A 27,327-nucleotide genomic window follows, 5' to 3' on the forward strand; every position below is an offset into this window, starting at 1 on the left:
TGAAACTGTCATCATATGATGGTATCGATAACTTAAATGTTGTGTTTCGTGTGTCATGGGACAAACCAGACAGCCTGAAAATCTGAGCTTCCATGACATTTCGGGAACCCTCTGGAATAACGTGATAACAGAAGACTGTGTTAACATTGCTGTTTGTTTGAATGGACATCGGCTTCTTATTCACTTGGGTTGCTGAAGGGAGTTAGTGGAGGTCTTGTTCTCTTATTTCCACTCGTGCTGTGCGTGTTTTTTGGCTTTGTTCAGCCAGCGGAGAGCGCACTGGCCCGGGGTCTGTTTGGAAATGTGGTGGGTCCTGTAAAGGAATTCACTGATTGAGTTTGATCTGACAAAGCATCTTTGGACCGCCCGGATGCTTGGACGTGTTTCAGCACTGCTGAGAGAAACCACAACACCAGAGCAATGTCCTCTGCAGCAGTGACATTTGTAGCACGGAGAGATTTGGAGAGCTTTATTTCAAATTACAGGGAGAGGGTGTTGAAAGCACATAGTACAGGGTGATATACTCCATTTGTAAAACACTATTGCGTCTGTGTGTAGAGTATCATTTTTCACTAATGCGTAAAGAGACGTTGCTGAAAAAAGGGCTAACTTTGCTTTGCATACTCCTCAAAAACAGACTTTAAAGTGTCTAACATAGATTGACACATCTTCCATCATAGTTTTCTGTAAGTTAGAGCAATGACTTTTAACTGTCATTGCAACAATTGCCGTCTTTAACTTATGGAGATTTTCTGAAATATGGTGCTTGATCAGGTGATGTCTGTCTTCATCTCCTTTTCTAATCTCTTTATAAACAGACACAACTGTGTCTTTTGATATTTCGAATGCGGGTTGTCAAGGTCATCCTGCGTGGACTAGATAGGTGATAAACTTGGGGCTCCAACAGGACTCAGCATGCACAAGATTGGACAGCGTGTGCGTCAAATCTGTGTTTGGCTCAATAGCAAAACTCGTGTTAGTTTTCATTTCTACAATCATGTCCCTATAAATGTTTTGGACTATCACTGACTATAGACACAGGCAGAAATACAGCATATCAAGCCAGTTCAATGAAGTTTTGCTCAGTGATGCATTGTTATGTGTAGTTATTTAATAATCATGTCCTTTTTCTCGCCCTCCCTCCTGCTTGAAATCCAGGGGAAGGCGGTAGGTCAGAAAGCTCCTCTGTGGATCCGGGCGAGGTTCCAGGCCTTTCTGTTCTCTCTGGGCTGCCGCATCCAGAGACACTGTGGGAAGGTCCTCTTTATTGGACTGTTAGTATTCGGGGCTCTGTCTGTGGGACTCCGAGTCGCAGCCATCGAAACAAACATTGAGCAGCTATGGGTGGAAGGTGAGTTTAAACGATCTCTCATTTTATGCAGCATGTGTTTGGGCCATGTGTGGTTGTGTGACGCATCACAGCACCATTTCATATTAAGCTTCTCAGTTTGCGCGATAGATTCTTCACCTACGGCATCATTTTGTGAGTTCACTGTAGGTCTGTTGCTGTCTGTGTGTGGACTTCTGAGTTCAGAAGGCTGGGCTCGTGGTAGCAGTTCTTTTCCACTAACAAGCGTTTGAATGACAATAGTGACTGGTGGCAAGATGCAGGGTGGCCAGTTTAGTGTCATCTTACTGCCATGGGATGGCACTAGGTGTTCAGTGACTGACACGCTGGTTTGTCTGGCTGGTATGTTGAGGTGATTTATTGAAAACTAGAATTGTCATAGATTTATCATTTCGTTACTTCTTTAGAGGAAAATAAAAGTAAAAAAATAAATAGTGGACACATTATTGTTTTTGTTTTATTTTTACAGTGGGTGGAAATATGTTATATGGCCAGTGTTTGTAGTCTTCGTGTCAGTTTCTTCACAGTTTCCAAGAAAGTCTTTTCCTGATAAATGGAAACGCATCACTGACCCTTTTACCTTAAAATGCTGTGTCTTCCTCATCTGTCGTCCAGAAACATACTTTTGCCTGTCATCTAGTCATGACTGTGGCTACAGGACGGTGCTCATCTCTCCCTTCCCCCTGTACTTTTTAGGTTTACGTTATCTGTACATTTTCAGAGGCAGAAGCAGCTTTATTTGGTTTTTCACACTGGCCAAATTCCTTTTAAACCCCCAGGCTTTCAGTGCCGGGCCTGATCCCCGCAGCAGATGGACTGTGTGAATGGTTAGCCATCTTTGAGGGTCTGACCCCTCCCCCCTCTCAGCTCCCTGTGTGGTCCCTAACTATTCTTGGATTCCATTCAACAAGAGGCAAGCAGGCACCACCTCCCCCCCCCCCCCCCCCCCACCCCCACCACTCGTTCTCTCCTCCTCACAAGAAGAAAAAATATAAGTGAATGCAGCTGAAGTTTACCCACCTGTTTTGCACGCTCTAAAAGCGCCACAGCAGTTGGTGAATATAAACAGACTCTATAGGGTTTTTTAAGCCCACCATGTCACAAGAGGACAGGGAACAGGCGTCTCCCACAGGACCTGTGTGGAGGTGTCGGAGAAGTCACACACTGCTGGTGTTGGGAGAAGTGTTGAGAGGCTGTACGCTTCACTTGCAAAGGAATTTAAATAAATATAACGCTCAATTTAAAAAAAAAAAAAAAAAAAAAAAAAAAGACAATTTTTCTGTAAATTAAATTATTAGTTTGAGGTGGAAGAAAAAGCCTGAATCGGTAACAAAAACAAGGAACAAGAGATTTGATTTCCACTGTTTCCATTTTCTTTGATTTCATTGTGGTTAGTGTAAAGCTTCAGGATTAACTCATGAGCTAATTAGCTGAGCTGTCTCCTAAAGGAGATGTTTAGATGTTTGTGTGCCAGTTGTTTTGCTGTGGGATTCACAGAGTTGAACCAGGGGGGCTGAAAGGGAACGCTGTGCCTTTAAGAGGCTGTGGCCATGTTTCTAAAGTTTCTGCCTGCCTTGTTTCCACCAATAGCCCATTGACAAAGCTGCTAGGGCCTCAATGGAGAGTAAAGTGGTTCGGTAACAAGGAGAGGTTAGTTCTCCCTCTGTCTTTCTTTCTTTCTTTCACACACACACACACACTCACACACAAACAACACACACTCATGCACCATTGCACATGAGCCAGAAAACAAGAAGGAGGAATGATGTGCTCAAAAAAGACAGCAGATTTCATATGAAGGGGCTCAAAATATAGTTTTGTCTCACTGATTAGTTTTTATTGAATGTTTATCTTTTTTATATGAGTGTATCCTAAAAGAAACGCATGTCTAATGTAAACATGTAAGTCATCTTATCCGGGCTGCAGCATCGAGAAAGTTTTTCCACATGTATCCTAATATGTTCAGAGTAAACTAGTTGTGAATTGACACGGTATGTGTTAACACTCTGCCTCCAAGCTGTATGTGTTAGGAGCATATGCTTCCTCTCATATATTCATAGTGGAAGCTGCCCCCACAGTTTTCACACATGCACCCACACGCACAAACACGTACACTTGTCATCTTTGTCACCTTTGCCATGTTCAGCTCGCCTGGCCGTCTGTCTGCCTCCCGACTGTGTTCCTGACTATGTTCCCGTCTGTCTGCCTGTGCTTTGTGTGTGTGTCTGTTTATATTTCTACCTGTCTGCCTGCCTGCTCTGTGAAGTCAGGCCACCAGGGCTTTTTTAATTGCTTCCTCCCTCCTACAGGACCAAAATACCGTGAAGCAGAGCAGTCTGCGTCTAGAAGTAGTAGACAGAGAGATGGCGACATCATAGAAGACTGGAAAAGTTTTTTGTCTTACACATTCTTACCTTCCTGCCTTTATCCACATCCTTTTTGTTTGACTTTAGAATTTTTGCGGGTCTGCTACGTGAACATGCAACTTAGAAGTTGAAGGATTAATCCTCAGTCCTGCACCTGTGTAGGTGAGACTAAAAGCCACAGTATCAGTGTGTTTAGTCTGCTAAGGGGATTAACAACTGTTTCTGGCTCAGTCAAACAGAGAATCTGAGACAGACGTCACCCATCAAATGACTTTACACTCACGCATTTTTAAATGTGGTAGTATGAAGACAACATAATCAAACAAATGCTTTAATTATGTTGCATTCCTGTGTCCCTCCCATTTCTGTTATTTAGGTAAAGTTTGCACACTGCAAACATACTTGAGAGCATGAACTGTGGTGTGAAATGGGAAACGGTTTGTATTGTCCACAAGCAGAAAAGAGAGATCATAAAAAGAGGTGCAGGAAGAAGACAGGGATGAGAGGAGACAATAGGGGGTTGGGGCAGGAACAGAGTGGAGGGTTTATGGCTAGCTCACACTTTTTTCTTTTGCTGGTATTTTTCCTGTCTCACTTGAACAAAGTCCTGCGAGAAAGTGTGTTCTTACAAGAGAGGCTGCTTTCTTTAGTTTGAAAGTTTACTAGGATCTGATTATTTCTTCTCGCACTTTGTCTGAATACTTGTGTTTGGCCAACTCTTTCTGCTCTGGTTACTCTCTTTTTACAATGCTCCACTTGAAAAGCTTGTTTGGGAAGGAGAAAAAAGAAATGGGCTGCACGTAGAAGAGGTGGTGTTTACTCTGACATCAACTAAACTCATCTTTCTTGGCAGGGTTTGGGTGAGGCATGACAGACATATACACAGACTCAAGCTGTCCAAATATGAGTGCAGCAAGACAGGGCCTTGCAGTTGCACCACATGTCCCATAAAAAAGGCAGTGTGGAGAGAGGGAGGTAAAGAACATGCACAGTTCACATGAGTATGAATGCATAGTGACTGAAGCGCTAGTTTAGCTTGCAGTGAAATTAGACAGGATATGAGGAGATCAACAAACTAGATTGATTAAAAGAAAGAAAAAGAGAGGCTGGTTGAGAAAAAAAACACCCCTGAGTTTGTGCAAATCAGCGAATACACACGTGGACATTTCGCAGTTTGGAGCACTTTCTCTAAACAAACCTCAGAGCTGCGCAGCAGGTAAATGCTATAATTCATTGGAGTGCACACAGCGCCCCAGTTCAGACAGAGAAAGGGAGCTCTATGAGGCATTATTGGAGGTGAATAGTGCGCGGTGGTGCCCCAGCTAGATAAATAAACTCCCAGCGTTCAGGGCCCAGGACCTCACTGGTAGAGAGAACAAACAAGACCAGAGTCAACCTGGGTCACTTCTAAATGTTTATTTCACCCCCTTCCCTCCATCGTTATATCCAACACTACCTCATTCCATCCCCTTTTTCAGCATCCCCCAACACACTTCAACTGGCAGAGCAGGACCACCCCCTAACAAATAAACACAGTGAACAGCAATAGATACATGCGCATATGACAGACACATGGGATTTGTTTAGACTATAGAAGAAACACATAGTCAGCTTTCCAAACCATCTTTTTAAAGTGTCAATTTCAAAAGCCGTAAAAAAAACTAAAATGAATCACATATTTATTGTCTTATGAGCATAGCATGTTTCACAGTGTTAAGAAAAAAAAACCTTCGTACTGGTATTTTGGTTCTAAATCTTTTATAAAATGAGCTGTCAGACTTATTGCTACATTGAATGCAAGATCCTTAGAAAGGCTGCAAAGCAGCTGAAAACAGAATAATAAAACCTCGATCAGTATAGTGTGGCACCCTTTCTCCTCTTGCTGAAGTGCAAGCTTTGTCTCTGGTCTGGGTGAAATAAAGCGGCACCAGTCACCTTAGAGTTGGCACCATTTGCGTCTGTCTTTACACCATGAAAGTATAAAACGTAAAGGGAGATAGAGACAGAGAGTGAACATTTTCTTGGTACTTGGGAGGGAAAAAGAAATGCTCCTTCGGCCCAATAAATTCATTTCTCATCTGAATGAGACCAGCAACGTGGAAAAATTTTGCTTTTCAGGCAGGGATGAATGTATGTTTCAACCACACATTAAGCAGTATTAGCGGTCACTGGAGTGTCTAATGTGACTATTTTTCACAGTGGCCAACACTGGCCATGATTAGCATAATTAGCACAGGCAAGCCTATACATATGGAAATAAAGTGCCTAAATGCCAACCCTGGTGGAAATTTATGTGTGGTGGCTAACACCACTGGCACATCTGAATAGAATGTAAGTGAAACTGATTTTTCATATGTTTTTTGCAATTTTATACAGTTTTTAAGTTGTGACTGCAGGACATCAGTTAAAGGGAGACCCGCAGAATTTAAACAGACTGAGGTTGATTATGTTGTTTTATCCTGGTAATGCGTTGATTAGGAGTATCTCCTGAAATAATACTTTCTTTGATGATTCCTGAACAGATACACTGTATTTCTATAGGCAAGATAGCAAAGTGCCAGCTTCTCTTTATTGCCCCTTCGCCTCACCCTCCCACAGCCGACTCTGGCATTGTTTCACAGGCTGGGAAAGTTTTGGTCCATTTGCTTTTGTTGCAAAAAAGCTTTTTTATTTTATTCTGCTGTTTGTTGGGAAACATTTGAAAGAAATTACAGGGTTTGAATGACAAAAGGGTCTGCTTTCAGTCAGGAGCCATACTGAAGGATTGTATGGAGGAATGGCCCATCTGCTTCAGGGCAGCCCTCTTTTGGCGGTGCCATGGCTGGGGAATGCCATAAGACAGGGCTGTGCTTAGAACCCAATGTGGGTCCTGATTCTGGTAGGTCCATGTATGACTAAAGGCTGAAGAGGGTGTTTTTGTGATACTTGTTACAAGGCCAGTATAATTAATCTCTCATTTGGTTCCTTTTTAAAAAAATCTGAAAAACGAAAGGACCTCCATGGCGGTTAAGAATAAGTAATAATAATGGGATATTGTTGCTACTCTATGGTTGTCAGAATTGTTTTCCCCCTGAATCTATATATTATCAATGAAAGTTTTGTGTTGAAATCAGATGTACATTCCCTCTCATGCTGACATGCTGTGTAAATGAGGAAACACGTCAAATGAAGTACCTAGCCAGTGAAAGCATACATGTCACTTTCAGCCCTCTTCGTCTTGGGTCTTCCTCTGTAGCAGCGTGGGGCCTTTCAGAGGCCCCCCCTAATCCAGCTAATCTACCAAACTGAAGCTTGAAGGCGGCCTGGTCTGACCTAGCATGGCCTGGAACTGGGGCCAGGCCTGTAAAAAGCCACGAAGACAGAGTAGAGTAGAATAGAATAAAAACACAGCACCTAAAAAGTGGTTTTGTCTCATCTGAGATGTGAGAAGCCATGCATTTTTACTGAACTAGGGGTTTCTGGGTGTTTGGCTCTTGGGGACGGCAGGGTCAGGTGGAGAGGAAATGAATGAAGTTGGTGGAGACAGGGTCCAATGTTAACACCAATGCGCACGCACACACACACACACACACACAGGCATAGGAGCACACACATTCGTACAAATTTTACATTTATACACCCACAGCCACTAAACCTTGTTGGGACTTTTTCCTTTGATATACACTTTTATTCACCAGTGTTGTTACTGTCTTAAAAGCGTATTTTGTGGTCAAGCTGGCAAACACGTTCATATTTTGTACCCAACAGAGTCGAGTTGTCGGCTTAAATTTGTAAGATGATGGTTGAATTTCTCAACAAAAAGAAAACACCCACAAAACTGTGGATGCTTTATCCAATTTGTGTTAATTTCCCCCTTTCCTTCATGTTTGATTTCATGTTTGAGAGTTGCGCACGCAATAAAATGACCAGATGCAGGCGTGTTAAAACCCCGGTTTTCACATCCAAAGGCGCTTTCTTCCCAGGGTGGGAAAATTTCCGGGAACTGTCTCTTTAAGGCTGTTTGGAGCTCAGGCTGAGTGGAGGGGGAGAGTCGGGGGGAGACTGAAAAAAGAGTGAGAAAGAGACAGACATCAAAAAAGAGAGAAAGAGGGAAGAAAAGGAGGAGAGAAACAAGAAAAGGTGGAGGAAAGAGAGAGATTCCTGACTGAGCGAGCGGTGAGATGAGCGGAGCTGTAGTGAACAGAGCTACCGAGAAGCTCCGCAGAGTTGGGTGGTTGGGGCCGGACCAGGGGCTGAGGAGTGGAGGCGAGAAAGAGAGTAGAGAGAGGACCGGCTGCCTGGGTGGTCCAGATGGGAGGAACGAGACACAAATAGCTATAATTTACTTCAGGAGGCCTGTAATTACAGAGCCAGAGTCTCTTCGAGCCACCCAGTTCCTGTTGGGATCAAAACCCCGCGCTGCAGAGGTTAACATACGAAATGTCAAAAAAGGTTTAACAGATGTCAAAAAGGTCCACAAACGGAAAGGGTTCCATTTTGTAGAAGCCATTTTTGAATCAAAATCTGTTTTGGAGAAAAAAATAACTGAGTGTATGACAGTATGAAAAATTACTGTAAATCATAAATGTCAAATATACTTCAATAGTCAAGGGCAATTTTTCCAGTCCGTAAGAGAAAGCTTTGACAGTATTACTTATTTCACGTCTTTTTTTTTGTTGGGATTCCCTCAGAATAAAATCTTTAGAAATACATTGATTTTACACATTTTGTCAGGGCTAGATTGACTGCAAATAAACAATCGGCCGGATATTCTCAAGCCCCTGCAAATGTAATTAAAGCCCTGAAAGTGAAGCCTTGAAACACTGGACTCTGTCTCCTAGCCCCAAAGATCTAACCTGATCTCACACTTTCACAGCGTAGGCTGAGTAGTTTGTTTTTTCTTTTCTCCCCATCAATTATAGCAGCCTGTTCCAGGCTGGGGGAGGTGCAAAGAGCATGAGGGAAAAAGATGAAAAAAAAAAGACAGAAAGATGGAGACATATGGAGAGAGACCAAAGCAAGAGGGGTAAAGGAAGCAGAGAAATAGATGCTCAAAAAATGAGGTAAAGCCAGGAACGAGCACAGCATTGTGAAAGTGGGTAAAAGTGACAAAAATTCTAATTCAGAAGGTGATAGCGCTTGTTTCCAAACTTCCCCCACCTCCCCCCTTTCTCCCCCTCCCATGCTTCTCTTTCTCTCTCCGGGGTTGTCATGTAGTGGGACAGCAAGAGGGGCAGACGGGCTCTCTGTGATCCAGCGCGGCATGTTTCATGTCCACTTGGCACAGGCACAGATCCCCCCGGCTGGCAAACTCTTTTCAGTGCAACCTCCTGTAATTAGGGGGCTGGGGTCTACCGCACTGCACAACATAGCTCTCCCTCTCTTTCTCTATGTTTTTCATCCTCCATCTAACTCTCTGCTGCTCATCACAATCTCTGACGTCCATATTTCTTTCTTCTTGAATCTATCCATGTTTATCTATCTATCTTTAAGGCACTGTGATGCCCTTCAACGTAAACACTGTCTTCTCTTCTCCTCTCTTAATGATGTAGATAGAGTGAACAACCTTATGGCAGATAAAGATAAAGAATAGCAAGTCCAGTGTCCATAATGATTCTGTTCTATGAGTTCAAAATCTCTCCATGCATGCTGCCATGAGCAGTACAGTAGAGGCTTCTGGGGCATCAGAAGGCTGGTTTTACTAACAGGGCACATCTGTTTTGCAGAAGGAGCCAATGAGAGGCTGTATTAGTCATTTCTCTTGGCCAGACACTGGCTTGTGTGAAGTGCCTTCAAAACCAACACTGGTGAAGGCCAAGGGCGTTGGTCAATATACGTGTGTTCTTGTGTAATTGTGTGTGGATACAGTACGTTCGCATGGAAGTGACATGGTAATCGGGTACAAATATGTGCGGCCTCAGTGTATGAATTCAAAATCAATCTCTAACTTGCTCGTCACTTCTTTTTTTCTTTGTTGCTTCCTAGCTGGCAGTCGGGTGAGCACAGAGCTTCGCTACACCAGGGAGAAGCAAGGAGAGGAGTCGGTATTTACCTCACAGATGCTTATTCAGACCCCCAAAGAAGAGGGCACTAATATTCTTACCCAGGAGGCTTTGCTGGTTCACATGGAAGCTGCCCTGTCCGCGAGCAAGGTGCAGGTGTCGCTGTTTGGAAAGTAAGTGGGCCTCGTTTTTTGAAAGGGTTTCTTGCATTTAAGCTTGTGTCACTAATAAAACTTTTAATATGAATTTTATTTTCTTACTTACAGATCGTGGGATCTTAATAAAATATGCTATAAATCAGGAGTGCCTATTATAGAAAATGTCATGATTGAAAGGGTATGTTGAAAAAAAAGTATTTTTTTCATTCCTTTACATACACATTTGTTGATGTTTTTAGGGGTTTAATCATTCTTCCTTTCTATTTCCTGATCCCAGATGATTGACAAGCTTTTCCCCTGTATGATAATCACTCCATTGGACTGTTTCTGGGAAGGAGCCAAACTCCAGGGAGGCTCTGCCTATTTACCGTAAGTCTTAGAATATTTGACCCAACATAAATCTTCTGTGCACATTAAAGCACTCCATAGAGGGCCTCAGCGCTCCCTGTGCTGTCACTGCCTCCATCTCTTCCGAGCAGAGCTTTTGGAAGGGTCCATAACTTCTAACACATGCTGGATGGAGACATACAGTTGGGCTTTCAGAGTTCTGTCAGTGGGTGCTCTGACTGACAGCGGCGGTCAGTAATAGAGTTCTTTTAGGGCCCAGAGAGAGACTGGAAGAGGGAGGTGTCCTGACAGAGAAATTTAAAGAGAGAAGGTTAGGGACAGATACAGCAAAGCGAGGGAGGGATGGAGGGAGAGGAGATGGCTGAAGCAGCAACTGGGTGGTGGGCTGGTAGAACGGAGGGCAGGGAGGCGGGGAGGCAGTGGCGGCGGTGGTGGTGGTGGCAGGGGAGCCCTTTGGGTCAGACAATGGTAAGCATTCTTTCAGTTTACGAGTGAGTGTCCATCAGTGCAGGGGCCCCAGAGGAGGGAGGGGGCCCGGCTTTGTCAGCTCATGGCTAACACTCGGCATTCTCATGGTAATGCCCTGGGCTCCCAGCTCCCAAGTTGTCCAACAAATAAAATGGGCAGTATTCAAACCTCAAGTCCCCCGAGAAGGATAGAGAGAGGCTACAAGACTGTTAACAGCAGACTCTGGGCGTATTCGCAGATTCAAGTTTTTTTTTTTGTTTTTTTTTTCATCCCCATTTTGTGAGACCAAAGTTCTCCTGAAAAATAGAGTCTCTAAGAGGGATCTCTTTTTTTGTCATCCAAAGTGATATTTCAATTGAATGCTTACTTTAGAAAATGATAGTTTAGATCATGGCAGATGTTTCTTTGTGAAGAAATTATTTGTTTATTTATCCGTCTGAGATGACAGTGCTGTGTTGCATGACAAGCCAGCACATACAGAAACAAACACAAGTTTCCCATCCTTAGCAACTCCCAGTTGGTTTGTCTGAAGGCAGTAGAGAGGGAGAAGGGGGTCTTTGAAGATTCACACACCATCCAAGCATTTCTGCAATCCACACAAAGTGTTCAACATCAGCTGTTATTTATTAAGTGTTTACTGCTCATTTTTCATGTGAGGCTAAAGAGATCGAGCAGTTGTCAGTGACAGCAGTGTTGCTTCAAGCAGCCTCTTGATTCAAACCTACTTTAATCCAACACCCCCCCCCCCCCCCACCAACCCCCCAAAACTGTGTAATAGAGAGGTGTAAGGGAGAGAGACAGAGAGGCAGGTTGGGGAAGAGGGTGAGGACAAGTGTGTAAGAAAGGAAGAGAAAAAACGAAGGAGAACAAAAAGCAGCAATCTATGAAAAAACAAAAAGACCCAGGTCTCGTTCAGTCAAGCAAAAACTAGCTGATAAAGGAGTGTTTTTTTGCAAACAGCAGCAAAATGGAGCCTGGTATGTGGGAATAGAAGAGGAGCTCTCTTTGTGAGCCAATGGAGGGAGATTGAGCCTTGAATTGAGATACTTTTGGATTCTTTTATTTCTTCATCTTCTCGTTTGTCACTACGAATTGCACACGTGGACCACAAAATCCTGCCAACAACCTCAGTGTCCTTTCATCATGTCCAAAATCTTATAGTTCATCAATGTATTGAAGCAAAACATGTAATTTATGCATTCTGTTTCAGCTTTAACCTGGTCTTATTTTAAGTAGCAACAACCAAATACATCAAAATGGGTAGATTTATTTTCATTTGTGTCAAGATAGGATACATATTTATGCTAACCTACTGTTATTATCTACATAGTAAAATTTGTACGTAGAAAGCTAAACAAAAAACTGAAACAAGGTGGCAGTGCAAATGAGGCCCACAAATATGCAGTTTGTCAGTGGACATCACACAACTAATAGTGTGAAAGCTCCCCATGGCTCTTTCCCCTCATCCCTCACCTATTTTCTGTCCCCCTCCCACTCGTCCTCTCAGCCTCCTTCCTTATCAAGATGTTTTGGAGGCAGAGGTAATTGTTATGACTCAGTGCAGGGCACTGAGGAATGAAAGTGAGCAGGCAGCCACCATGCCTTTTCCCTGGGCATTGTGGCAGCGTGAAACAGGATAATAAACGCTATTTTATCCTGTATCTGCAGCTAGCCTCCTGCGTAGCCCAGTGCAACAAAAGAGTGAGAAGGAAACCGAACCAAACGTTTCTCTGCTCACAGTAAAGATTAGCAGTAAACAAGTAAAGATGAGGTTAGATCGTTTAGCTTCCTCTCTAAATTCTGCTTTTATGATCAAATTGGTTTGGGTTGTTCGTGATTCCCTAAGTATCTGTTTGCTGTGCAGGGGTATGCCAGATATCCAGTGGATGAATTTGGATCCTGTCAAGCTGATGGAGGAATTGAGCCAGTTCACTTCCCTGGAAGGATTTAAGGAGATGTTGGACAAAGCCCAGGTGAGACACTAGAACACACGGATTTACTGACTGCTTAAGAGATTTATATGAACAGCTGGTTATTCATCAGTATAAATACTTTCTTCATATATTGACACTTTTGTAACACTATTTGATTCGTCAGGTGGGACATGCCTACATGAACAGGCCGTGCCTCGATCCTTCGGACCCTGACTGCCCTCTCAGTGCACCCAACAAGGAACAGGGAGAGGTAAACTAACACACAAGAGTTAGCCATTATAATGTACAAACACAATGCAGTATTTAGAGCGCAGTAGCACTTTTCTTGAAACACGTAACTATTTTTTATGCTTTCTGATCAACCCCTCTTCTGCTCGTCCATTTAGAGTCCTGACATTGCGGGGCATCTCCAGGGTGGTTGTCATGGTTTTAGCCGGAAGTTCATGCACTGGCAGGAGGAGCTCATCCTGGGGGGACGAGTCAAAAGCAACCAAGATGCTCTGCTGAGGTGTGTGTGTGTGTCAAAAAGATCAAATGCAGCAGTTTCAGCTGATTTTATTCAGTACAAGTTTCCTCTTGCCTGATTTGAGGATGTGATAGCAGTGACGTGATGTTAACATCACCACTGAGAGACGGCCAATCTGCTGCCTTCTGTGTTTAGCCCCTTTTAACTAGCCTAGGAATTCCTTGTACCAGGAGGGATCAGTTTCCTGAATGACCCCAGTCTGGGATAGACCAATTAAAGATGATTGACAGCTACTTAAAGCCTTGTGCCCATTCATTACAGGAGGCACCAGAGAAGAAGGAGAATAATACAATAAATTCATATTTATCTTTAGTTGACCCAAGTCTCTTTATTATCTTATTATTAGCTAATCTCCAGAGTTATATTTTTTTCTTCTGACTTGAACTGGATTTGAATATGTGGTCAGTACAAATGGAGTGACAGCATTGGGTAAGAGCCCAGCTGAGCCCCAATTGAAAGAGGATTCCAGCTCCATCTGTAAGAGCCACACTTACTCTTGCAAGTGATTTACTATCATTTCTTTCACATTTTGAGCGGCAATGTCGCTTGCTGTGCTGGTGCCAAGAAAACCTGAGGACATCTGGGATTGCAGCCTAGAGACCAGAGGACAGACTAGATAACACCTGCTCTTAGTTGTTGACATTGGCAGACAGGCAGGCAGGCAGCGAGCAAATCCTGGAAGACACGGCACCTGCCTTTAGCCATTTAAAGAGAGTTTGTAAATTGATTTGTCCTAAGCCTGTTGGTGTGTTTTGCAGTGCTGAGGCTCTCCAAACCATGTTCCTGTTGATGAGTCCCAAACAGCTATACGAGCACTTTAAAGATGACTACGAGATCCATGACATCAACTGGAATGAAGAAAAGGCTACAGCCATCCTCGAGTCCTGGCAGAGAAAGTTTGTGGAGGTGCGAACACACACGCAGATTTCACACACATTTACATGTAAGCGCTTCAGGGAGAACTGGGAAAAAATAGAGATTTTCTGAGCGGGCATTTCCTTCTTCCCATGCAGCCTTGTTCTGATTTGGAACACACACATACATGCACACTGGGACATACTCTGCAGTGTCTGAATTCCATCAGTCTTCAGCTCTTGTAAAGTGAATCACAGGGCAGACCAGGGCGCCATGTTTGTGTACGTGCGTGTGTGTGTGTGGTAGGGTAATCATCTCTCTCTGTCAGAGCCCTAGTTATAGGAACAAGCTGTTGCTGTGATAGCTGACACCCACCACAGCGAGGGTAAGGGAAGGAGGGAAGAAAGTGAGGGATATGTGAAAGGGAGGAGGGGTAACAAACTCAAACGTAAACTGACATAGACACGAGACCCCCTCCTGCTACATTAAAGAACAAGCAGATCTATTAGAAATAGCAAATGATGACTTAATGCTTACAGGTAAATGGCTTTTTGGAAGCTGTGCTTCATTTATGGCTCAGAGTGCAGAGAGTAGCCGCCTCAGCCATGTGATCCCATCCTTTTCACCTTTGACCTCACAACCTCTGGCATCTGTGCTCATTACTCTAGGTTGTCATACTTATACACGAACACACACACACACACACACACACACATACTGCCACATGTAAAAACACACTCACACATTCACACTCGCTTTTAGACCAATGCACATTTCAAAAGGACAAGAGCCTTTCCCAGTTTAATTTCAGTTTAATTTAAGAGTCTGTAAAATAGGAGGCAGTGGGAGAGTCTTGGCGTGCGATTGGTGGTTTTGGAGCATGTGTGCAAGAGTGCATGCCTTCAATTATTGCTTTTGTCTAAACACATTTTTGTTTTATTTTACTTTATTTCATTTTTTTGCTTCCTGTATTTAAGAAAAGCCTTTGACAATTAATTGTTTCTCTTATAGGCGGTTCACGAGAGTATCCCAGCAAACGCGAGTCAGTCCATCCATGCTTTCTCCACCACCACCCTCAATGACATTATGAAGTCCTTCTCTGATGTCAGTGTCATCAGGGTGGCTGGTGGATACCTCCTTATGGTGAGCATACTAACTCATTAATTTTGATTCATTATGAACATGAGGTTCATTTTAAAAAGTCATTTTTATTTGCTTTCATTTTCTCTAATAATGCTTGTGGATGTCTCCTTTCCAGCTGGCATATGCCTGTGTGACTATGCTAAGATGGGATTGTGCAAAGTCCCAGGGGGCCGTTGGGCTGGCTGGAGTGCTGTTGGTGGCCCTGTCAGTGGCAGCAGGATTGGGTCTTTGCTCCCTCCTTGGCCTCTCTTTCAATGCTGCAACCACACAGGTACATCATATAGTTTAGAAGATGATTTGATCTTTGAATGGTTGCTCCTTTGATTTGAAGCCAGGATTTTAATGTTGCTCACTTCAAATGTTCATTCTAACCCCTTTCTCTCTATTGATGTGTTTCCCATCCCAGGTGCTTCCTTTCCTGGCACTGGGGATCGGGGTGGATGACATGTTTCTGTTGGCTCACTCATTCACAGAAAGTGGAAGTAACATCCCCTTTAAGGTACCTTTAAGCATCTCTTCTTCTCCGCTCTCCCCTTCTGTCCTCCCCTGTCCTCTCCTCTGACTCGTGCCTGTTTTTTTGTGTGTAGGATCGGACGGGGGACTGTTTGCGTCGCACCGGAACCAGTGTGGCTCTGACTTCCATCAACAACATGATTGCGTTCTTCATGGCCGCCCTTGTGCCCATCCCTGCTTTGCGAGCTTTCTCATTGCAGGTACGTTTTGGCACACACACACTCTCGCATGTATGCGCAAAGACATAAACACAACAAGCACACAATCGCACACCGTGAGGCCTGAGGCTCCTTTGCAAATGAAAGAGATAACTTAAAAGAGGTGACATTTATTCAGAGCAAGGAAAGCCTTTGTTCCCAGTTTTACTGCCACTGCACCTAGAGGGCCAACGATGTTTTGTGTGTGCATGTCTTTGCATGTGTGTGTGCGTGTATAATGGGGAATATTCACCGCAAAGAGAGTGACGAACAGACTTAAAGAGGCAGACAGAGGGAGAAGGGGAAGGAGGGAGGAGTAGATCAGTATATCACTGGCCCGTCAAGGCGGTTTTCTCTGATCTGTGACTAACTGTGGGTGGTCTGAAACACACAAGCACACACACACATGCATGGATGTACACACACTGGAAACCATAGAACTGAAAGTCAGCTTCAGGGGTTGGGGTGAATGGGGAGGTGGTGAAAGTTTTGGAGAAGGGTGATAGTTTTGCTCAGACTCGCAACATATATATCCTCCCTAATTCTTTCATTCTTTGAAGCAGTTCTTCTCTGTTCTCACTGTCTCTTTCTCCCCTACTGGCTGACTTAGTGTCCCCTTGCTGTTGATTTAGAGCAGGGCTTTTCTTTACTTACTGGGATATTGTCACAGACCCTAAAAAAAATCCTGACTTTCCCCAGCTGGAGATCAATGTAATTATACACACTCCTCTCTGACTTTTCTCACTTTTATATATTTTTTTTCTCCTTGCATTTCTTTTCCCAGGCAGCCATAGTGGTTGTGTTCAACTTTGCCATGGTGCTCCTTATCTTCCCCGCCATCCTCAGTTTAGACCTCCATCGGCGTGAGGACAAGCGTTTGGACATCCTCTGCTGCTTGTACAGCCCTTGCTCTGATCGCGTCATCCACCTCTCTCCGCACGAGTTGTCGGATGCCGGAGAACAGCTTCACTCTCCCACAACAGGGACGACGCACACGCACCAGTACACGGCGGGGTCGACAATCACCACCAGCACCCAAATCACCACAACAGTGCAGGCGTTCACGCAGTGTGACGCAGCAGGTCAGCATATTGTCACCATCCTGCCGCCTACCTCACAGATCTCCACCAGCCCTGCTTCCATCATCGTCTGCCCCACCACACAGGGTCAAGGTATATTAAGTCACATGATAAGCTTTCTGTTAGTTTATAGAAAGTATTCATTGAAGTCTAAAAAAGCTTAAAAGTTTTTTTAAAAAATCATAAAACGCATCTCCTGATTTTATTTTCTCCTTCTAGCCATCTCACCCTCCCCTACGACCACCTCTGTGCCAGACCCCTACGGCTCCCAGCTCTTCACCCCTACCTCCAGCTCCACACGAGACCTCTTAGCGCAGGTGGACGACTCTAAATCTGGAAAGAAGTGTGTCCCATTCCCTTTCCTTCATTGGAACCTGTCCAGTTTTGCCAGGGATAAATATGCCCCCTTGCTCTTAAAGCCCAAGAGCAAAGCCACCGTGGTTGTTCTCTTCCTGGGCCTCCTGGGACTCAGTCTGTACGGCACCACCATGGTGCACGACGGCCTTTACCTGACTGATATCGTACCACGTGACACCAAGGAGTATGATTTCATTGATGCCCAGTTCAAGTATTTCTCCTTCTACAACATGTACCTGGTAACCATGAATGGATTTGACTATGCCCAGTCTCAGAGGCTGCTGATTCAGTTGCACAACGCCTTCAACTCTGTTAGATATGTCGTTAGAGATGGTGACAACAAACTACCCCGCATGTGGCTGCACTACTTCCAGGACTGGCTCAAAGGTAAAAAAAAAATCCAACACAGTTATGTTAACTTTTTTCAGGGAGTCTGGTAGTAAGTTACTCCCTGTCTCCCCGAGGGCTTTTTTGATAATGATGACAGACTATAGTTGAGGGGGGCTGCAAGTTTTTTCAGGTGTGCTTTTTTTTTTCTAAGGACAGCTCACAGCAGTGGGTGTAGGGGTGAAAATGTGCTAAGGGTGAGTGAAAGTTCAGTCCCCCTGTTTTTCCCTCTCCACCTGGGCTCAGGGGTGGCGTAGTAGATGGGCTGAGGTCATGGGTTATCTTTGCATGTGTGTGTACATAAGTGAGTGTGTGTGTCCTTAGGTTAGAATGTGTCAGAGGCCCAGTCAAGAGGAAGTAATAGTTAACAGGTCAATCAGGGCCAACTTAAAAAAAAAGAAGACGAAACTTGATATTTCACATTTTTAACATCACTGTTCATTGAGACATACACGCAGGAACGCCAGGCACCAATAACAACTACTTTGTGTTTTATCTCACATGAAGGTCTTCAGGCTGCTTTTGATGCTGACTGGCAGGCAGGCAGGATTACTGCTGACAGTTATAGAAATGGCACAGAGGATGGAGCTCTGGCATACAAGCTCCTCATCCAGACCGGTTCCAAAAAAGAGCCTTTTAACTACAGCCAGGTAAGACCTGCACAGAAAATATAACAACTCAAAAACAGTTAAACAGATGTCTTTCTCATGCTATGGTCTGTACATTTGGAATACTCAATGTACGGATGTTCCTTTTGAATCGTCTTTTTCTAGCTCACCTCTCGTCAGCTGGTGGATGCAGAAGGTTTGATCCCCCCAGAGGTGTTTTACATCTATCTGGCAGTCTGGGTCAGTAACGACCCTCTAGGTTATGCTGCCTCCCAGGCCAACTTCTACCCTCACCCCAGAGAGTGGATTCATGACAAGTATGACACCACAGGAGAAAATCTGCGCAGTAAGTGCGAACATATCATTTCGGTCTTAGTGGATGCAGTGCAGTGGCATGCAGCGTGGACACAAAATAATGTTTTCATGCTTTCTTGCAGTCCCAGCTGCTGAGCCCCTGGAGTTTGCTCAGTTTCCCTTCTACCTGAATGGCCTTCGTCAGGCCAGCGACTTTGTGGAGGCCATTGAGAGTGTTCGGGCCATCTGCGATGAGTTCAGTCGCAAGGGTGTGTTCAACTACCCTAACGGATACCCCTTCCTGTTCTGGGAGCAGTACATCGGCCTCAGACATTGGTTTCTGCTGGCGATCAGTGTGGTACTGGCCTGCACCTTCCTGGTTTGTGCGATTCTCCTGCTCAACCCCTGGACAGCTGGCATCATCGTAAGTCAACAATCAGCCTCCTATATGACTCTTCATCGTGTCCTCATCATCACCTCTCTATTCCATCATTTCCCATTTCTTTAATGCCTTTTTCCACCTCATCCCAACTCAATATCATTAGCCTCTTCCTCTTTCTCATCGCCATCTCTCTTTCTTCTCACCCCTCTCAGCATAGCTCAATAACGCTGTCTAGGGGGCCCCTTTTTCTCTGTGGAGGGCCACTATGAGCACACACGCACGCACACAAGGACATTGTCATTCTAATGTAGGCTCAGCCAGTCTTAGAAAAGGAAATGCAAAGGAGCAAGACGGGCTTTACCCTCCTGAAGCCTCTACCTCCAACTCCCTTTCCTGCTTTTGTCAAATGGAAAAGGAAAGATTTGGGGACAGGATAGATCTGCCCAGTTGCGACCTTGGCCTGTTCGACCCATCCATCAGGGATATTCGTGTGTGTGTGTATGTGAATGTGTGAGAGAGAAAGAGACAATCTGAGCATGCAAGCTGGTGGGACTGATGGTCCCAAAAAGCCCCATACTCACACATCTGCATATTCCCACCAAGGGCCTGTAGCACAACAACAGATCCCGTTTCAGTAGGAATGTGATTCATTTAAGTGGAAGTCCATAGCAGCACTGATTAAGACAGCAACACAAGAGCTACATACATGGTCCCCGAGCATCTGCCAGCCTGTAACAGTTTCATTCTGACTGTATGTGGTCGAGCAGTAAAACAGCTTATATCATTTCCAATTTAACCATGGCCCAGCTCAAAGCCCCTGCTGGGATCAAAAGCTGCTGCTGGCCAGTTCGACTTTTCTCTTCGTTGTTTTCCTAAGACAAGCTGTTGCTATTGGCATTGTGGCTTACAGTAACACAAAACATTTGCGAATAAGACATACGAAAGCTGGGGTGCTACCTTGCCGAGTTGTTGCATTTAAATATCCGAAACAATTCGACAAGCATCAGAGGCTGTTGTTACATGAAAAACAAGGTAGATTGTTTTGCACAAATAAATACATTTGAATATGGTGTCAGGGGATTGTTAGTGCCCATTCTCTTGGGTCTTAGGTACTGTCAGTCATTTCTTCTGCCTCAGGGGGAAAAAAGACAAGAAACAGAGAGGGAAGGAGACAGACGGGGAAAGGGGATGCTATTAGCCTGAAGGTGGGAAATTTGATCCCATGTGGTTGAGGTCTTGAGCACAAGGTCGCAGATTGTGTGGTGTTAGGAGGCAAAAGGGCTCAACTCACTCATTAAAGCATGACATAATCACTTTATGATGTTGTTTAGCTAAATTTCCCCTGTTTAAGTAACTGTTTTTCAATCACAAGGATGTTGGAACACTTAATTTTTTCCTCACAGGAGATGGTAACACTTCATTTCCTCATGTGTGTTTCAGGTGTTTATCTTGGCCATGATGACTGTGGAGTTGTTTGGCATCATGGGTCTGATTGGCATCAAGCTCAGTGCCATTCCTGTAGTCATCTTGATTGCTTCGGTGGGGATCGGAGTGGAGTTTACTGTTCACATTGCGTTGGTAAGTCAACAGATTCAGCATACTACAATAGCACAAATGTGCATTAGCTGTGAGGACAAGTGAGTCACACACTTATTTTAACCTGTTTTGCTTCTGATATGTGTAGTTTTGCATAAGTCAAGGAAGAAATATATTTAACCAGTCCTAGATTTATTAAATTTTTCTAGAAAGTCAAGTAAATTCAAAGCGGAGACTCTTCACTTCTAAAAGGAAAGAGATTTGGGTAAATTGTGTGTAATTAAGGATTTACTTTTGGCTTCCTTCTTCATGCTGGCAAACCTGCCTTCTAGCCCAGTGTTCTGTCTGGTAGTGAAGCGTAGTAATCCTCAACAAAACCAAATGCGGCAATTTTAAAGCTTGCCAAGCTTTGCCGCAAAGGCAAGTTTTGTGTGATCGGCAAGATATCCAACTCATTTCTCTTCCTCTTTGCTGCAGGGCTTCCTGACAGCGATTGGCAACAGAAACAATCGGTCGGCAGTGGCACTGGAGCACATGTTTGCGCCAGTGGTTGACGGAGCCATCTCTACATTGCTGAGTGTTCTCATGCTGGCTGGGTCAGAGTTTGACTTCATCATGAGGTGAGACGAGATATAGGCGGATGACTGTGTATCTGTGTTCGTCTGACAAGTTGTGCCGCATTTACACTTTTGCACTTGGCAACGCTCACTTTTGCCGCAAAGATGGCTCGTTTGAATGCGCAGGGAAGGGATGCAAGTAGGGGGGAAATGTTATACCCCTATATATGCACACATGCATTCACACAAAGTGACAACTATGCACCTGGTTCTGTCACTCTGGGCACACACACATCCCCAACCTAAGAGTGCAACAAATGGGGAAAACATCAAGGGTGTGTAGCAGCTGCTTGTAAACATGGAAGTACTCTGCTGCCCACTGGGTGGTGTCTCTCCAGCTCTCACACTCTGTCTCTTTTACACACGCACAAGGGAATCTGTAAAAATTCCTATCGTCCGTTTGGCATTCTCTCCCTCCACGTTGGATGCCGTAGTAAAAAGTAGAGCTAAATTTGAACTGGTCAGTCAGTGAAATGGTCTATAGCCCACCAACAGACAACCCCCCCCCCCCCCCCCCCCCACCCCCCCCCCCCCCCACCCCGCCCTCTATGTGTGTGTCTGCATGGTTGAGTGTAAATCTTGTGTATGTGCACAGACTCTCATGTGTGTGTTCTCTACCACTGTTTCTTGGTCAGAGTGGAAAAAAGGCGAATAGCTCCATGTTTTTCAGCTGAATGTGGTCTAGGCCCAAACCCCGAAACCACAACCTTGAGCTCACAGACTGCAACAGGCCTCCATGACATAAAAAGCCCAGTTTTTCTGCAGAAACAGAGACCGAAGCAGATGGAGACAGAGGAGGAGAAATACTCTGAGGGTGGCTCCTTTGCAAGGATATGAGCTCCTTGTGCGTGGGTGGGTGGGCTGATCAGTGGATAATGAATTGGGTAAAGAAAAGTTGAGTTTAGATCGAAAGTTTGATTGCCCTTAAAAGGGAGATGGAAATGCAATTTTCTGAATATTTTCTTCTCACTTTGCCGTTTAAGATATCATTGTCAGAGGATGGGGTGAAACAGAGGGGTGTTGTCTCTGTTGGAGGTCTTGTTTAGCTGTAGCTGTTGCTGCGATCGGGTGAATGGGTTGAGCCATTGCTGGCAAGCTGGGGAGTAGCATAAATATACTGCTGTAAACATCTCCTGGCCTTGTAATGTACTGAATAAACAACCAGCCTGATTCAACCGCTCAGAGACCTCTATTTCTCACACACACTTACGTAGCCTGCATTCACACTTGGACAGACACACAGGCATACACATGAGAAGAAATGCACATATGTGCAGGCATGTAAACACTTACAGTCTCTTTCTCACACACACATATATACACTGGCCTTCCCAGGCCTGACAGCGACTGGAAAAGATTACAGTTTAAATAAACAATAGAATTCCTGACAGCAAGACTCTGTTGGAGGTCTTACCAACGTCTCTTTCTGTCTTTCCCTCTCGCTCTTTTTTTCCCTCCACCATGTACAGAAGTTGAAAAGTAGTTTTTGAGTAAAATAAGCATGCGAGATAAAAAGTGGAGACCAATGTGATGCTGTAAAAGTCGTGATAACCTACTTGTTTGTTCAGCTTTTGCATGAGAATGTGTTTTCATTTGACAAGGCATGCCAATTAATATCTGCTGAAATTTGTGCAAATAAGGCTGGTAGATTACTTCCAGCATATAAAACTTTTTTTTTTTTCCTTAAGAGTGACCTTTGCCAAGTAAAGTAGTAATAATCATTTCAGCAGTCCATTCAGAGAGAAGCATGTTTCCACAACCCCCCCACCCCACCCCACCCCATACCAACATCATAATTTTTTTTCCTCCCTCTTTTTTTTTTTCTTTCTTTTACCTCTTAAAGTCTGGCTGGTGGTTAGCATCTCACTGTCTCTCTCATTCTGCTTTCTGTTAGTGCTTAAGTGGAGTCCTCTCTAATTTTCTTGGGGAGCTCTTTCTTGTGGCCTGCCTCCACCCCTGGCCTCCGCAGAGCTCCACCGAGATGCACGCATACACAAAAACACACGCGCGCACGCATACGCCCGCAGGGTGTGAGTGAAAAACACGGGGAGAGAAAGTCTTGGAGCATAAGGACCAGAGGCATCAAAGCATGTTTTAGTTGGGCTGAGTGGGGAATCATATTTGCCCCCCCACCCCACCCCAACTCCTGCCTTTGATACACAAACACTGGGCTTTCCCTGACTTCTTCCCCTGAGCTACTTCTCTTCTTCATGTGCTGGCTACGTGTGTGCGCGCTTGGAGTCGTGCACACGCGTCTAAAACATTAGACCATGCGGTCTTGCGCATTTTTTCATACAATCATAATATGCAAAAGGAAATAGGATTAAATTGATTTTGGCTCTGTGGGACTGTGACTGTGTGCCATTACACTTTCCAAGCCGATGGGTGATACCATCGATATACTTGTGGAAGATTGCTAGATCTGTTCAGTGTAAACACAAAGGTGCTTTTTCACTGGCTTACTTCTGTCTTGGTTGTTGCGTCTTTTTCATCCATGTCCTAACTGCTGCCTCTTGCCTCTTTGTCCCTCAGGTATTTTTTTGCTGTGTTAGCCATACTGACTGTTTTGGGGATGCTGAATGGATTAGTTCTTCTCCCAGTCCTCCTCTCTATGCTGGGCCCTCCGGCTGAGGTCACCCCGGTTGACAATGCCAGCTGCCTGCCGGCACCTTCGCCCGAGCCGCCACTGCCTCCACCGATTACCCACCATGGGTACTACACAGGCCACCACAACCCACGGTCACCTCGTCAACAAGCATTTTCAGAGTCATCAGACTCTGAGTATTACTCTGAGTTGACCACCACATCAGGGATTGGCGAGGACGACTATAAGTACTGTGACCGGAGTGTGTACCCAACATCACACAACGGCATTCCGCCTGCAACATCTCACATACTGCTGGAAGCCAGCAAGAACCCCAGCTTTCCCAAACTCACGGTACGCTGCATGACCTAAATCTACATGAATATAGATGACTCAATCTGTACTTTGTATGTGTTCTCAAAAAACGATGCTCTTCTCTGAAAGTAACCTATAAACATTTGCTTGTTGTAGGTGGTGAAGCCATACAGAGAAAATGCCACTAGTGGTAGGATTGAACCCCTAAGTGAAAGCTCTCACACTGCACAGTCACCTCTTGGCTCCCAGGTGACATGTTGGGATAGAAGCAAACAGGAGCAGCTGAACGGCCTCCAGAGACTGCAGGCTCAGCCCACGCAACACTTACCCGGAGACAGAGCTCACTTTCCCGGGAGGACTTGTCAAAGCGGCCCCAGGCCGCAGAACGGCAGAGGGCCGCAGCCAAACAGAACTAAAGGGCCGAGCTACAGCCACAGCAACTCTGCCCTGCCGACACAACATGGCTCCTCTGGGGGACCTGTTACTATGGTTACAGCCACAGCCTCTGTGACCGTGGCTGTGCATCCGACTTTGCCAGGGGCGACATACCAAGGTTACATGCATGAAGGTTTTGACACAGACAGTGAGTCGGACTGCTTTGAAGCTGCTAAAAGGACGTGTGGTGAAAAAACAAACTTTTCTTCATGTAAAAGAGACTCTCTGGAGCTCCAGGACTTGGAAGCAACACAGGACCAGACAGAGTATCAACTCGGCAAAACACAAGGTGAGCAGATTTTTTTTGCACCTTAATTTTCACAAATCTGTACAACATATCAAGACTGGCAGTGAGTGTTAAGACAGTTTTTGGTAACCCACCTCTTTATTGTGTCTGTTGCAGGTGGGCTGAGGATCCAGGCATCCAAAGATTGCTAGACTGTCTCACACACCATGCCTTCTCTTCAAGTCTCTGGTTCCCAGAGCACCTTTATGTCCACATGGCATTGCATCCCATCTTGAACTCTCAGTTGTATATAGACTTCACACAAAAAGGAGAGAGGATTCATGTCAAGAACTTGAAAAAAAAATGACATGTTTTAAGAATTATATAAATTTACGAGTATATATTTTAATACTAAAAAAGAGGGAAGCTATTTAAAAGAGTACTGTATAACTTGGGTATACTCTTGTGTAAAAGTTCAGATGTAAAAAATTATTTTCACGTGGAGTGTTGGAATTTTCCCCCCTGCACACACTGTATAGAATAAGAAATGTGCTATATGTTCTCAGAAAAAGATGAGATGTTATTAAGGTATTAGGCTATTGAACGTACATGGTCAGTGTTTTATTTGTATTTGTATTGTTGTGTTATTCTTTTTTCATTTTGCTGCTACACTTCAAAACAATTTTAAGCAATTTGCCTTAAAAAAAAAGTGCAGTGCCCCCTCTACTCCCTCTATTAAAAGTGACAAAATACCTTTCACAGCATTAAACTGTGAAATACTCCTCTGACACCTTCTCTGTCGTATACGTATCCACATTCTCTGACGCAGTGAGCGTGAACAAAGGAGAGAATTACACATCAGATTCTGTTTTCTTAACAGTAGAAACCGCTGTGCCTTCACTGTGTCCCCCCTTTTTCGTTATTACAGCGTTTCGAGGTCAGTATTATGTTCTTGCTTTGGTTGTAAATATATGTTTGTCTCGTCAAGACACGGAATGTTTGTCGAAGGCAGTGGCCGGCTGGTTTTCGTCAGCGGTCACCGTCTATTTGAACTATTCTCTGGTGATAATTCAGCCATCATGCTAGCAGCGTCACTCCTAATTCAGATTTCAGATTTCTTATGTCAGGATGTCCCAACGTCCTCTGCAGTTTTTAACTACTTGAAGGAGCTGTGACATGTTTTTTTTTTTTTTTTACTTCTGCAGTTTTTCTAAGCTCGTGGGTGGGTGGTGTTTGTTTTTGTCACTTTGTCTTTGACAGAAGAGTTGTTCACCTTGTTTTTAAAAGGGACTTATAAAATGCAAAGGGAGTTGTTTTATAACTTAATTTTATGTTTTTTTTTTCTTTGCTGGCTGCTTCAGGGTTGTCAAATTTCTCCCGTTGTTGTAAACTGGTTAAGTTTCTCTTAATGACACAACCTGCTTTGACTCACTTTCTCACTTTTAACCCTTTTTTTTTTTTTGTCATCGCAAACCTCATATGTGCCACATTTCTTGTGTTATTAGGATTCTCATTTAACTTCCTTCACACAGTTTCACAGTTGTCGTTCAGTATTGGTCTCGTCACTGCCAGGTTAAATTGCAGGGATTGTTTTTCTATGTCATGTTTTAAGTGGCAGCTTTGTTTTTTTTTTTTCTTTTTTTGGGGTCTAAATGAGAGAAGAGTCAAGTAGCTACTGCAGTTGTGAATACTTAAGTAAAAGAAGCAAAGCACCATTTTCAGTTCAATCAGACAGCCAGGAGGTGATGTCAGATGATGATGAGGAGATTACTGGGGAGGGTGGGGGGGTTGGGGGCTCCTGCATTGGTTTGTAGTTTGTTTCAAAAACTGTTCATGACATGCCATATAAATTATTTATATTTAAAATTTTATTTTTGTAGTTTGTACAGATGTTAGAATCTAGACTGAAGTTCTATTTTTAAAGAGTAAATATATATATTATATATAAATATATCTATTTGTTGCTGAGTTTCCTTTTGTTTTATTGTTTTGTTTTGTTGCCTTTTGGGGTGGTGGGAGGGGGGGAGTATCATAGAAGGGAGGGGATGACAATGCATTAGAGCAGAGACCTTTTTTTGAGTGCGTGTGTGTGTGTGTGGAGCAAAGGGGGCAGTTTGGAGGATCATGAAGGAGGAGGTGTGGTGTAGGAATGTATCACTGTTACACCTTGTGTTTGATTTTCCTCTTGGCCCTCCCTTCTTCATTATCGTTTTTAAGATGTTCTTGTCCACGTCTGAAACACTGTGACTTCTGAATACTATGCTCAAGAAAACCCATGTGTGACCATATTGTTCCCTCACCTGCTATAGAAATTTAACTAACAAAATAAATTGAATGAAAAAGTGTTCCCCTGAGTTTTTGTCTGTCTTTTCAAACGTGGGTTTCCCCCGCGTGACCCTGCAAAGAGATAAAGGGTCAGCAGCTCTATACTGTTTACTGGTTAAATATACTCGCTGAATTTACCTACTCTTATCAAAGATTCATTTCTTTGGTGTCACGTAAAAGGTTAGATGGCAGCATGTTGATATTTCAATGCATAAATGTGAATTTAGCCCATTTACATTGATGAATAATCTTTATCACGTAAAACAGCCCTGTTTTAAGACACAGCTGCTGAATATGGAGCTGTTACTCATTATCACTTCGGTAAATTTCCCATTAAAATCCAAA

At 44.1% G+C, this 27,327-nt stretch overlaps 1 protein-coding gene across 1 annotated transcript in view; it reads left to right on the forward strand.

The window, feature by feature from the left end:
* Positions 1–26,429, forward strand: part of ptch2 (patched 2) — a 27,573-nt gene extending 1,144 nt beyond the window's left edge. Inside the window, exons 2-23 of the mRNA XM_075483426.1 lie at positions 1,159–1,351; positions 9,679–9,868; positions 9,962–10,031; positions 10,131–10,222; positions 12,534–12,642; positions 12,767–12,853; positions 12,990–13,111; positions 13,888–14,035; positions 14,996–15,127; positions 15,243–15,398; positions 15,534–15,626; positions 15,715–15,840; positions 16,622–17,009; positions 17,136–17,660; positions 18,168–18,310; positions 18,434–18,614; positions 18,706–18,986; positions 20,385–20,522; positions 20,958–21,100; positions 23,630–24,035; positions 24,153–24,720; positions 24,835–26,429. Of these exons, the coding sequence (XP_075339541.1) occupies positions 1,159–1,351; positions 9,679–9,868; positions 9,962–10,031; positions 10,131–10,222; positions 12,534–12,642; positions 12,767–12,853; positions 12,990–13,111; positions 13,888–14,035; positions 14,996–15,127; positions 15,243–15,398; positions 15,534–15,626; positions 15,715–15,840; positions 16,622–17,009; positions 17,136–17,660; positions 18,168–18,310; positions 18,434–18,614; positions 18,706–18,986; positions 20,385–20,522; positions 20,958–21,100; positions 23,630–24,035; positions 24,153–24,720; positions 24,835–24,869 (4,326 nt within the window). The 3' untranslated portion in view covers positions 24,870–26,429. The remainder of the gene's footprint in view (positions 1–1,158; positions 1,352–9,678; positions 9,869–9,961; positions 10,032–10,130; positions 10,223–12,533; positions 12,643–12,766; positions 12,854–12,989; positions 13,112–13,887; positions 14,036–14,995; positions 15,128–15,242; positions 15,399–15,533; positions 15,627–15,714; positions 15,841–16,621; positions 17,010–17,135; positions 17,661–18,167; positions 18,311–18,433; positions 18,615–18,705; positions 18,987–20,384; positions 20,523–20,957; positions 21,101–23,629; positions 24,036–24,152; positions 24,721–24,834) is intronic.
* Positions 26,430–27,327: the final 898 nt, after the last annotated feature.

This window comes from Odontesthes bonariensis, chromosome 14, assembly GCF_027942865.1.
Source record: "Odontesthes bonariensis isolate fOdoBon6 chromosome 14, fOdoBon6.hap1, whole genome shotgun sequence".
NCBI classification, from domain to species: Eukaryota; Metazoa; Chordata; class Actinopteri; order Atheriniformes; family Atherinopsidae; genus Odontesthes; species Odontesthes bonariensis.